At 28.4% G+C, this 14,543-nt stretch overlaps 2 protein-coding genes across 8 annotated transcripts in view; one reads left to right on the top strand and one right to left on the bottom strand.

Annotated features, from left to right (window-relative positions):
- Positions 1-14,499, bottom strand: part of LOC112694585 (chromodomain-helicase-DNA-binding protein 7) — a 35,577-nt gene extending 21,078 nt beyond the window's left edge. For 2 of the 7 annotated variants that reach the window (XM_025570150.1, XM_025570106.1), the window contains exons 1-3: positions 14,050-14,499; positions 1,209-3,312; positions 16-147 (exon numbers count right to left, since the gene is read on the bottom strand). In XM_025570150.1, the coding sequence (XP_025425935.1) occupies positions 16-147; positions 1,209-3,209 (2,133 nt within the window). In that variant the 5' untranslated portion in view covers positions 3,210-3,312; positions 14,050-14,499. Of the gene's footprint in view, positions 1-15; positions 148-1,208; positions 3,313-12,823; positions 13,077-13,211; positions 13,353-14,049 lie in introns of those variants that run through there. The other 5 variants (XM_025570131.1, XM_025570143.1, XM_025570135.1 and 2 more) reach the window with 4 other exon arrangements.
- The window catches only part of LOC112694630, a 30,348-nt gene continuing 21,556 nt past the window's right edge, over positions 5,752-14,543 (top strand). The window contains exons 1-3 of the mRNA XM_025570165.1: positions 5,752-5,799; positions 5,891-6,022; positions 13,256-13,388. Of these exons, the coding sequence (XP_025425950.1) occupies positions 5,752-5,799; positions 5,891-6,022; positions 13,256-13,388 (313 nt within the window). The remainder of the gene's footprint in view (positions 5,800-5,890; positions 6,023-13,255; positions 13,389-14,543) is intronic.

The raw sequence follows: 14,543 nt of genomic DNA on the forward strand, positions 1-14,543 counted from the left end.
TTGTTTATGTCATACAACAGGAGCAGCAGGTTCTATGATCGCAGGTTGATACATAGGATTAACAACTGGACAGTGTACACCTCCCATGCATTGATCATTTGCTTCGTGTTGTTGTAAAATGTTTATCCTTTCTTGAATATGATTTATCTATTAAAACAAAGATACATACTGATAAATAATTAAATTATATGCTTATTTTTATAATAGAAATTGAAAATATATAATCTATATTTTTTATTTAGTAATATAGGAAATTTATTTTTTGTTAAAAATGCAATTCTAATATTAACATGACAGAGGAAAATTCAATATAAGAAGTTAAAAATTGAATTAAAAAATATACCTAATATAATATTTATTTATTAAATAAATAAATAAATATTATTTGTGTGTGTATGTACATATTTATATACATAATATATATTCAATAAAAATTGTTCAACATGCATTAGCATGTTGAAATTAAGTTAAATTTAATTAAATTAAGAAATTATATCAGCTTATACATTCAAAATTTTTCAACTGAATGTCTTATGTTTATTTGTATTTAAATGATTGATTTGTATGTATTTGGACAGAAAGAATATATGTTTATATATCTTAAATAATAGTTACTTTAACAACATATTCCAGTTAGTTTCTAAAGGACTGTAGGAGGTCAGGATAACCTAATGGAATAAGGCGAAACTGTCAATGTTGGCTTCTTGTCAAGAAACATTTTCTTTCTTCGTGGATACAACAAAATTGTATGTCTTAATTGTGGTTACACTAATTGCATTGTGATGATTAACTTCAAATTTTTGGTTTATATCCCTACAAAGCTATCCTGTTTTCATATAATATAAAAGGTACCATATAAAATAATACATAAAATTACAATTTCTTTTTAATCCCATTGTTTTTTTTAGAATTTACTAGTTGATGCAACTAAATTAAGTAGTTTTATGTAACACTGAAGAATTTCTACACTATACTGAATATATATTTAACATATTGAAATGGTAAGAGTTTTATAGTTTTCATATTTTATTTATTTAACTAGGAAAATGAACTAACATACTTTTTGTTAATTAAAAACAAACTAAATTGTAGAACTTTTCAAGGAAGGGGACATGGGGAAGTGCTGTGAGTGATTAAGCCACGAAAAAAAAAAATGAAGAACTTAAATAAAATCTAATTGTTCAAAATCAAAAATAATATATCCATACCCTTAATTGATGATCAGGCCCGGAAGGTGGCATACAATATAATTCTTGAAGCTGCTGTTGCAACGCAGCCATTTCTTGTTGATGACTAATTGGTGATGAATGATACATTCCAGGAGGAGGACCTCTTGGATCATACATTGAAGATTGGGAATGTTGCATCTGCTGAGGTGCGTCAGGAGGTTGATTATTAATCATTTCTTCCATTTTATTGCCATTTTGATATTGCGGCATTGAATCATTAAACCCAATATTCGTAGAACTCATATTATTAGATCCCATGTGTTCCATAGAACTTGAATTCTGAGTAGATGGTTGTTGCTGTGGTTGTACTGGAGGTATATTTGTTTGAGGTTCTAAAGTTGGAGGCATATCTGCAGAATGTGAAACAGGAATGTGTTGTGATTCTAAAATGGTATATTTATTTTGGGTGTTAGTCGGATAATCAAGATTATTTTGACTAGGAATAGAATTGGATTCACCCATATTAGACAAGCTATTCATATTCAAATTGCTGCTAGAATTTGAATTTGATTGGGATTTAGAAGAATCCAGATTTTGATTATCTTCAGACGACATTGAAGAATATCCTGGTATTCCTTGGTCATTAAGATTTTGAGAAACCATGCCTCCATTATGAGAAGGTCTTGGTGCTGCTTGCCAATGCGGAGAAGTATTAGCCTGTATGTTATTACCACTTCTATATGTTGGATAATCCGTGGATGAATTAGTATTGACAGTTGGCATCACCATTTGTTCAAGTTGTTGAAGAGTACTCTGTTGAGCATATGGTGATGGACTGGGAGTGGTCACTGCTTTTGGAGTTAACGCAGTAGCCGGCCTTGGAGACATATTAGATTGAGCGGAATGAGGATGTGGCGAATGTGTTGTTGGTTTAATAGCTGTAGAATTGGCTGGTCTAGGAGATAAATGAGGTCTAGGTGACATTTGAGGCCGAGGTGATATTTGAGGTGACAGTTGAGGAAACTGTGCTCTGTATTGTGGTTGAGGACTTCCTCCTTGAGAAGTATGAGGTTTACTTTGGTTACCTCCACTAGATGGTCCATAAGGTGGATTACTAGGTACATCAATTCCTAAAGATCTTTGTGGTATTTGTTGTGATTGCTGGGGTTGAGATTGTTGTTGTTGAGGTGGTTGCGGTTGCTGTGAAAATGCCGGATGAGTAGTCATTTGTGATTGTAAATGGTTGTAATTAGATGGAGCTTGAGGGCTAGGAATTTCAGGCATTTGCATTTGTTGCTGTGGATATTGCTGCATGTGATGTGGTGGTATTCGTGAAGAAACAGTGGTAGTGTTTTGTTGATGACCATAAGCAGAATACCCTGGTGAAGTGTTTGAATACATCATATTTTGATAAGGTGCCATTGATTGTTGTTGACTTCTAGAATATACACTGGATGGAGCTTGATGAGAAGTCATCATTGGTACATACTGACCAGGTTTTTGTTGACTTTCTTGGCTCGGTTGTTGTTGATAGCTCATATGTTGTCTATACGATGGCTGAGCTATATGTGGATAATGCCTACTTATACCTGGAGCAGGGTAATTAGACCATGCTTGTAAAGCAGCTTGATCTGTGGTACCATACATGCCTCCTGCAGCATCTGAATAAGGTGAATACTGTGGCGGTGCAGATTGTCCTAAATTAGGTCTTAAGCCAGAGGAAACCCGACTTGAACCATAAGCCGATCCGGAGTGATTAGAATGGAAATGATCCATATGATTACCAGGGTTATAATCAGGAGCCCCTGGCCCTGCACCTCCGGGTGGTCCAAAGGATGCAAGCTTTTGTAGTGGAGATTCTCCCTGATGACTATGCATTTCTCCAGGCAACTGATAAGGTTGCGATTGGGCATAACCTGCATTTGCAGGAGGTTGACTTCCACGACCTGCCACATCTGTGAAATTATCTCCTCCCAATTCGGATAAGCCTTCCAACATGTTTCCACCCACATCCTCTCCAAACAACTCATATGAATCCATAATCTTCTAAACCAACTAAATGCTGCTATTTAGCAGATCTTCATTGGTGTCGCCGTCTGACATTGTAAGAATTAATCTTATAAACCAGTTTTGGATTTATTTCCTAGAACAAAAATAATAATTTACTTAAATTAATTTTTTTCAAAACCTCTACTGTAACATTATATCAAATAATAGTAAAAAATAATTAAATAATAAAATTAAAATTAAAAATTAGTAAATGGTTAATACTCGTAAATTAAAATATAAATAAATAAACAAATAGCTTATATATATATAAATTAATTAATGCTTAGCATGGAGTATTATTACATTTAAAGTACAACCGGTTTAGAATTAAAAATTAATTGTCAGGTATATACTAAGTCAATAAAATTATGACTCTAGAATAATGTTAATACTAATAAACAAATAATATACAATATTACATATCCATTACTTAAAAACTAAACCATGAAGTGAATACACTAAAAGGGGAAAAGCTATACGCTTACGACTGTTATTTATGAACATAACCGTTATAACTTTTCCTCTTTCGGCATACACATGTTACCTAAAAATGAATAAAATATTGTAAATATAATTCTAATTAGATTAACACAAAAACAATTTCTCATACATATATAATATATAAAAAATCTATACATCTAGAATAATTAAATTTCTATATATGGGTGTAATACATTACATATAAAATCAATTAAATAAATTTAGATAAAATCAACTTTTCCACCAACCTAAATTTAAGAATTTCTCTTTTTGAGGTCTTAGGTAAAAATATATTTAGAACAAAGATTAGCAAAATGTTATTTAAATTTTATATTTTTACATAATATGTTGATAATATAACCAAATGGTAAACACAGAAATAAACAGATCATACAAAATTACAATAGTTCTTTAATGGAATAGAAAGAAACAAGAAGGAATTAAAAAAGGAAAAATATACAACTCCAATTTGTACTTAAACATTAAACATTAAATACTCATACATTTATATAGTAACATAATAAAAAATATTAATCATTAGTATAGAATATATTATTATAAAAATTATATTTTATTTTATAAAATATAGTACATTACAACATACAACCTAACAGAGAATTACATAAAAATTAAATTTAAAATCAATTAATTATCAATGTTATATCAAAATGCATAATCTGTATCATATAACTGTACTTAATATCCATCAACTATTAGCTCCAAGAATTAAAATTTAACAAAAAAAAATACACATATTTCAAAGTGATTACTCAAAATTACTTTTATTGTTATTTAGTTAAATTAAAGCTAAAGAAATACTAATAAATTTACTAAACAATATTGGCTAAAATAAAAGTTATTAAACTGCTTTATTTTACACACCACTTACAATTAAAATACCAAGATAAATTTCAATGTCAACTAAAAATATTAGTTTAAAATAATGAATTTTTGATTTTAAGTAATACCGAATATTAACCATACATTCTTAGTAATTTTCCTATGATAATGAATTTACTGTATAGCATAAAAAATATTTTAAGACAGCAAGATACATGTAATTTTAAAATGTTATAACTTTTTAATGTTTTTAATTTTTTTTTTAGGCGGTGTCTCTACTTAACATAGAAAAAAAGTAATAATATATTTACTGTACATACTCAAATATAATGATAAAACTCGAAGAAAATTAAACATTTAATTTCCTTTTAAATATTGAGAGTTAGAAATAGTTAGAAGTAGTAGTAAATGTTTTTTAATATACAAAATAAATTATTAAATAAAATAAAATGATAAAAATTTAAATTTTTATAATAAAAGGTAATTAAAGGGTAAAAACATTTATTTTATAATAATAAACCAAGATAAAATCTTGAGAAAAACTAAATATAACTTATTTTTTAATTTTTATATAAGGATCAGTTAAAATGAAATTAAACATTAAACTTAATTAATATCATAAATATAAAGGAAAAACATAATTTTAAAATGATAAAAAAATCCTATCAAAAAAATATACTAATTATTTCAAAGTGATAAGTTAATTTTCAGTTAATATATTTTACTTTAAATATATATAAATAAGATTTAATATACATAGAACACATCGACGTTCGCAATAAAGAGTGTTGTAACTCATTTTTTTTGTTTTTAAGTTAGCAACCATCTGTTAGCGCAATTCTTTCTCTTAAAACCAAGATGACAACAGTATCTCGAAGATAAAACCAAAGATATAAAATATTATATGTATAAATATAAATATTAAAATTTTAATTTCCCACGAAAAGTCTTATCATAAGATACCACTAAATTTAAACAAGATTACCAACGAAAACAAACTATGGTAACTCGAATATTATAATTTATAATATTCTATTTTCGGATTTCTCCTTACTTACCTTTGTCGGTTTTAACTTTAAGCATAATCAATCACAATAATTATTGATTACAAGTAATGAAAGTTTCATAAATTAACATTATTAAATTCAATATTGAGATATTATGTTATTAATTGTTAGAATGTTAACAATATTTTGTTTATTTTACTTTTGCGATGGAGTACACAATGAATGATATTATAATTAATGAATCCGAACAAAGCGTAAGTATTATTAAAATTTCTCAGATAGTTAAAAGTATAATAAATTAGGTGATGTATCATTATTTAATTATCAATATACAATTTTCTGCAGGATTTAAGTAGTGACTCAGAGAGCATTTTAAATTGCTATATTATAAATGGCACGATAAGCAGTGATGAAGAGATTCGAGTTATCAATGCTGTTAATGTTCATATTGAAAATTGTACAGCCATCGAATACAAGGCAAAAATGCAATAAAAAAAAAAAATAAAACTACAGATTTTTCACAAATTAGATAATAACTTTAAAATTTTTAATTTTTCAATTTCCATAATATTTGATTATACATAATGTATTGTTTGCTGTCAACATAGTACATTGTAAATACCCAATATAAAACATAATATTGTTTTAATAAAAATGTATAGGTATTTTTTAAATATTTATTATAACTACTAAGAGTACATTTTTTTTATTAAAACAATAATTATTCAATAATTTAATTTAAATTACTTAAATCATATTACTGTATATGCCATATTCCAAACCTGCCTACTTTTTTCATTTTAAATTATATACAATATAATATGTTATGACATGAATATTAAAAAATATTATATATATATATATATAATAATTATATTGAGTTGTCATAATAAATATTATTTTGATTAATAAGACATTACAATGGTTATTACGTCTTGACTTATTTTTTTAATTTTTTTTTCTATCGAAAATAGTTGTAACTTGACTTAAGTTCTTATTTTTATTTTATTTTTCAACGAAAACAGTCGTAACTTGACTTACGTTTTTATTTTTATTAGCAAAAATAGTCGTATCTTTTTATTTTTTTTAACCTATTTTTTAAAGTCAACAAATAGAGTAAGCTGAAAATAGAATAAATTAATTTTAAGAACCTGAAAGATTACAAAAATAATTTTTAGATTTACAACTTTTGAAAACCAGAATAAGATTTTATTTTGGAATGTTTATACTGTATTTCCTGAACATTTTGTAAAAGTGAGTTAAGACACTCTTTGTTAGGGATGTTGACATAAGCATAATACCTAGATCATAGGTTCTTAACTCGGGGTCCATGGACCCCTTGGGGGTTCGTAGATAGTTACTCGGGGTCTACGGGGTGGCTGACAGATTTTTTGAAATAAGCCAAGAATAAATTTGTTTTGATAGCATTTTTAAGATAATTATAATTGTTGAAACACTTGAAAACCATTTGAAAGACAACCATGTTTATAAATATAAAACTTAAATTACGATAATATTATATGCCATATAAAGCTATTTTAATTTTAAAATAATATAACATGGCAACATAATCTAACGAGCATTTCAATTTACTACGGAAACCTATCACTTCTCTTGACCTATCACCAGGGACGGATCTGACGCCTGGTTATGGGGGGGAGGGGGCAATTGGAATATTTATTAATGATTTATAGAGTACAATGAATAATTGACCGTTATTTAACCAATTTATTAAAAAATAAGTACAACGATTAATACAAATATTTAACTAGATTAGTTAGTAAGTACCTACAAAAATTCATTATTCAAAAATATTAATTACAATAATTATTTAACATTAATGACTTATTCTATACTTACAATAATGTCTTTATGTGTACACGGAGTATTTCATTGTGAAATAAGCTATTGATAACACAAATCTACATTTGGTTATTGATGTCTATAGGAATTAAATAAATCTAAAAATATAGTTTCCAAATATTCCTATACCTTGGCTTTTCTGTATATTATAAAATCAATGGTTATAGTTCGGTCGCTTGGTCACAACCTCAGTCATATCTAGAACCGTGATCACAACTATTATTTATTATCATGAAACATCCTACTTATACAAATATATACATAATATATAGGTATTTATAAAATTATTATATATACCTATATAAAAAATATTAAATATACCAATCTGTAAAAAAAAAAAACCCAAGGGAGGATTACGGCAATTGCCACGTCGCCCCCCTCCAAAGATCTACCCCAGTCTATCGCCGTATAATAAAAATTATATTTATTTATATATAAACTTTTTTTCATTGAAGGGGGTCCATGATTATATTTTATTCAGGATCCATAGCCAAGAAAAAGTTAAGAATCTATGACCTAGATGATATAAAAATGTAATTTGTGAAACTGGAAATTCTATGAATTTCAATAGTTATAAGTTTTTGTTACTAAGGAAGTGAAGATTATACAATTTTTAATTAATGTGTAGTACTAACATATATACATACATTTTACCTATATAATCAAATTAATTAATTAACTATTTATTGAAAATATTAAAAAGATATCAATAAATTAAATTTTCATGAAATCATTTAAGTACACTATAAATACATGTATTCCTTGAGCCATGATTTTTAGAACTTAAAAAAGTAAATAATGGAATATATGTTTATACCTATTACAAATTATATTGGAAATACAATGAGTAATCAATATATTTTTGGGAAAACCAAATTTTCCATAAGTATTACCTTGGATTGGATTTTAAATTATGTTCAATCTAAAATATATATATTATGAAATTTTTAACCAAAATATTTTTGATAAGATATTATTTGATTTTAATTGTATAGTTTGAATTTTATTTAAATAAATACAGTACACTTAATTTGTGGTTCAAGTTCATCAGTTTTTAACCAAATTGTAAAGTAAATTAATACTTTTATATAAGGTAATTAGTCATAATCTCAGTATTTACAGAATAAAAGCTAAATATAATATAACAGGTTTTGATCTTTTTAATCCTGAAAATATTTCAACTACTTGTTTTGGTTTATTTTTAAAAAATCTAAAAAAAAATTGTCCAAGCTGACCACAAATAATAACAGCAAACAATAAAGAATGTTTACAAATCTTTAAGTACGAATAAATAAATGGTAAATAAAAAATAATTGAGTAAATAAAATAAATAAGTATAAACAGTTAATCGACTATAGTGAATTGTTATTATTTTTCATTGCCATTATTTATAAAGACCTCATATTAATGTTAAAAAAAAACGTTATTTTATAAATAAAACACAACTTTTTTTAAAATAAAAGTTTAAAATTTTTTAAATGTATTCATGTATTCTAATAATGCATAGAAGTAAAAGGGTAAAATAATTTTATGAGTAGGTAAATTAAAGAAATAAAATAATAAAAACGATAAATAACTATAATAAATAACCTAAAATATAATAAGCTATTTATTATGATACTGAATGCATGTAGTAATTAAGTAAATTAATTTATAATGTAATATATTTAATTTGTATAATAAATGTTACCAACTATCTAAAAATATTAAAAAATAATCCAAAATCAAAATTTTATATAAAAAATAGTTAACTAAAAAAGTTTAATGTTTAATAGTAGCAACATGAATTTAATAATACAAAAATATGAAAACATTGATTATATTATTATACCTAAATTATTTATTTTTTTAATATTATTTTATTATTTCCATACTACTTTGAGTACATTGTAAAATAAAATAGTTTCTTTTGTTGAGAATGTATTTTATTTTAAAAATTAAACCTGTTACATTTACATATAATTGGTATAAAAAACTGAATTATCATTTAAGTTAATTAACAATAATTTTGAAAATTAAAAAATGTTGATATTCTTGTCGTATGTAGTCTATTATTCATTTCTACTTGTCATATGCGGTCTACCATGCATGTCTATGTAAAAATATGCATTAATATATTATAATATGTAAGTAAATTAGTGTGTGTACCTATTACAATATAATATGTCAATAGGTATGTATTAAAAACTTTCAGTTCTTTCTTTTCTTCTTTCTTTGCGAGTATAGAATTTAGTTTACGTGCCACAGTTAACACAAGGAGGAAAGTCAATTTAAATAAGTCCTCTTTCCTTTAAAAAAGCTATGATATTTTCCTCTGATTGAATAATTTAATAATAATTTTTGGCTAACATAATGCTCAAAGTGTTTTAACAGTAGAATAATGTAACACATATAACAGCACAAACTTAACTTTAACTAATTTTTTCATACATTTACGATGATTACAATAATGATTATTGCTAGACTTTATTATTGAAGTTAAATCGTTAAGATAATACTTAATCGCAGTCGAATTAATGGGAATGTCCTAGAATATATATAGTTGCGCGGAAGATGACAGATTTGCGGTAGACCACATATAACGTATAGAAACATATATGGTAGACCACATACGACAAGAATACCAACTTTTTTATATTTTAAATTATATAATCTGTTTAATATAAAACAACTATCTTATGATAACTTATTTTTAAATTCAATATTTTAAATACATAAATACAAATTGTTATACCTACTCTCATTTATTGTCATTAATTGGTAATATATAATGATATCAATACTATAATATTTTTATACTGATATTTAATTATAAATGTTATTTAATTTAATTAATATGAAAAATATAGAAGGACAAATACAATAGAATAATAAATAAAAATGTAATTATTAAATATATTAATAATTAATGCAAAAAATGTTGTACTCATATGTTATTAATGTTTTAATTTTGATTTTTACCATCTAATAACACTTTTTAAATTAGAACTAAATATGAACTATACGTAATGTTACTTATTATTTTATATTTTTTTGAGTAAATAAATAAATTATTAAGATATCCTGACTTAATTATTTTATTTTGAATAATAATTTATAAAATAAATAATAGTTTAACTATTATATCAAATACTCGATTAAATATTAACAAATTTTGATCACTATATTATGCAAATAAATGTTTATTAGATTTAAATTGTCATAGACTGTTAAATTAATTATTAGAAATACTTCATTTTCTTTTTTAAATTACCTAAAATAAATTAACTCAGTAAACATAAATAAAAATCTAGCGATTATAATACCAAGTACTATATAGACTAACAGAGCATAAAATTCAAGATAAAATTTAAGTTATCAATATTTTAATTAAATTATTAAAAAAAAAAGTATAAATTTTACTAAAAACTGGTAGTGTTTTTAATAAGCCAAAAAATTTTAAATTTTTAATAATTATTAAGGGAAGTATCATGTGATTCAAACATTATGCATCTAACAAGCAAAACTTAGTTTTACCTGTGTATTATTTATAAAATATACATTTTTTGTCATTAATCCAATCTAATCTAATAATAAATTGCATAGAAATTAACCAAAAGATAAAACCATGGTTATCTATACGGGTTGTAGTTTGTGGCCTTTTTACTTGTTAAATCAGCAATTAGGCGGAGAAACTAATGTGCTGTCAATTTTCAATCCAGTTCTACACATTTAAGATAGAACATTTAATAGTTTTAGATTTTTAACTTAATACAAATTTTTAGTAATAAAATTGTAAGCAACTAAAATGTTATGCTATAAGACTATATATATATATATACTATAGGGTTACATAAATCAAATGGAATCAATTAAAGGGGGTCATTACCTTTAACTATTTAAAAAAACTTATTTTTGCCATTTCAACTTTGAACTTAATATTGAAAATAAAAAAATTAACACAAAAATTATTCAAATTGACATATTCAAAAGTTATGTTAACTTAATTGTAATCAAGTTATTACAATTTATCAAAATACAACTGTGGTTAGAATTTCACTGAATGGTGATAAAGATTGATAACACTAAAATTTAGTAAAATTATTATATGGCTAAAAGCAAATTGTGAGTAGAAGTATTTATTTGCAAAATTTAAGTTGAAAACTATATACTATATTATCTTTTATACAATAAAATTGGGCTAAAAATACTTAAAAATACTTGAAGTTAGTTGTTCAACCAAAGTTACCATCACAATGCAGCAATTTACAGAAAATATAGATGAGATCTCAACCAGTATAAATAACCATGGATAAACCTTAAATAAAACTAAAAATAAACTAATTTAAATGAAATATTTACATTAACCAAATTTAAACTCCGTACCTACCTATATGAATTAAAGTAAAGTAAAAGAATTTATGTATTCAATTTATTAGCATACCTGATAAATTAATTACACATAATTTATGAATATTCACTTCAGACTAATTTAATAATTGGAAAGATTTAAATACTCTTATTAGATATAAATATTTGTTATATATATACATATGTTTCAAGACATTTAAACATTTAAAACATCAAGATGTTACCCTTTATTAATAACTGTACAATACACTAAACTCTCAGATTGATACCAATATAATTTAAAACTTAATTGGATTGTTTAAATTACAGATGAAATACGGAAACTTAAACATTAATTTAAGCTGGCTACTTTCAAACTTGATCTAATATAGAATTTCTTAAGTAGAACAAGAATGAAAATGTCATTTTAAAAAGCTATTTTATAATATAATAACAAGATTCATAACACACAATTAAAATTACATTAGACATTTTCTAAAATAAAAATCATTAAATAAGTATAAAGTCAAATATAAATTATTTAAATTTTTGTAAAACTCAAAATGTGTGAGATATATATATATATATATATATGTGTGTGATTAGTCAATGTAACTGTATCTTATAAATAGTGTAATTAGTAAGCTAATAAAAAAGGGTAGATATTTATAGGAGCACATAAATTAAACGAAATCCATAGGCATCACATAATACAGTTTTATCTACAAAACAATAGGTACTAGATGGTCATACAGTAGAGAAACATAAAAAGAAAACAACAAACGTCTAGAACACCAACAGGTTTACACGTTACAGTAACGCACAACAACGAATGACGGTGACAGGTCACCGACACTAACAGAAGACAGATTAGTAACTGTTTGTTGTAGCAAAGAAAAACGACACTTGCAGTTGCACTTTTGCCTTGCAGTGTTATGTGGGGTACCCTCGATGTACGGTGCGTCGATGGCGTGGCAGCAGTACCATGCCGTAAAGAAAAGGGACGTGGGGCGCGCGCTTGCCAAGCAATGCCCCCAACAACAGCGAGGCGGAAAATATGGACATGACTAAGGTGGTCGGCCTTACCAAAACTATACGAGTCCCACGACGTCGGCGGTGGCGAGAAGATCCCACTGGCGTGAGCGCGTACACGCGGGGCACGTTCAACAAAAACACTAATGCGGCAGATAGAAATAGAGGAATGATAAAAAAAAAAAAAAAAATGATCAACAAACGAGAGAAAATCGAGTGAAGCGACGGGCACGATGCGAACGCTCAACACTCTTATTCAGCCCGAGTGGCAGCGGCGGCGGCGGCGGCGACGGCGGCGACGACGACAGCGGCGGCGGTGGTGGCGGCGGCGGCAGCGACGACGACGACGACGACGACGGCGGCGGCGGCGGCGGCGGCGGCGACGGTTCACCGGTGTGTAATGGTATTAAAATACCGCTATAATTATTATTAGGAGTATTACCTATTCTAAAATTTTTCATTTATATTTATACGCGTTCAATACAGCGGCGGTCCACTACACCGGTGCGCATTGAGCATCACCGCCGTGTAAACAACAAACAAAACGACGACAGCGGCGACGACGACTACGACTACGACTACGGTGGTGGCGGCGGCGGCGACAGCAACGGCGGTGATGGTGAGCGGTGGAGGAGGCGGCGGCGGCGGCAGTATCAGTGGTAGTGGTAGTAGCGGTGGCAGTGGTGGCAGCGACGGCGCGGTGACGGCCGCGGAGGTACACACGCACACACACGCACGGGAGTGCGCCCGCGCGCGCGCACGTATAATGTATACCCATTACTCACACACATATATATGTATACACAACAATATTCGTACGAGAGAACGAACGTACCTTTGAGCGTGCACCAACCGTACGTACACGTACGTGTTACAAAATGTTACGCATAGTTGCGATGCAAACATTTGGGCAGGGTGTGCGCAACAGGGGAACACGAACAAGATTTGCCGGGACGAGATCGGTTGTCGTGCAGAGAAAAACGGGCTAAACGATCTGATAGAAGGGACGCGGGCACACGATCGGGACGCGATAACCGAGCGCGCACGTAGTACCGATAATAAGAATAATAATAATAATAATAATAATAATAATAATAATAATACGTGTAAACATTATGTTATGGCGTGAAAAGCAGTACCGTTAATGTACCAATTACAATGTTATAATTAGAAATAATAATAATTACAATAACAGTAAACGTAAACAAAAACATACTGCCCGGCGGCCGGGTGTTTCAGGGGGGAGGGGGAGAAAAAAAAATAATGCCGTGAAAACTTACCCAGATGCAGGTTGTGTTTTGGACGCTCGATCACATGATATAGCGTCGTAGCGATGTAGCTAAGCGGCAACGACGTAGGCGACGGCCATTCATGTAGACGCCGTGACACTTTTTACGTCGGAACGATCACTGCGGCGGCGGCCAAAATGCATGATACACACACGCGCGCGCACGTACACACACACACACAAACGCCCGTTCTAGCGCGCGCGCGCTTCCGTTCCTACGTTGGCGCACTCGCGGGGACTAACGCGGCTTCGGCGTTGAAAATTCGACGTGTGTAAAAATGTGTACACACGAGATATTACGCCGGGCAAAACGAAAGGCGGGCCCGGATTCGTCGTATCGATAAGGGTAAACGGGAATTAATAACAACAGACGATTAAAATAATAACATTACAGCGATATTGTTATTTACTACTGCAGCTGCGTTGGTAGTAGTAGTATTAGTAGTAGTAGTAGTAGTAGTAGTAGTAGTAGTAGTAGTAGTAGTA

Source organism: Sipha flava, unplaced genomic scaffold, assembly GCF_003268045.1.
Source record: "Sipha flava isolate LNK unplaced genomic scaffold, YSA_version1 0_pilon_pilon, whole genome shotgun sequence".
Classification (NCBI taxonomy): domain Eukaryota; kingdom Metazoa; phylum Arthropoda; class Insecta; order Hemiptera; family Aphididae; genus Sipha; species Sipha flava.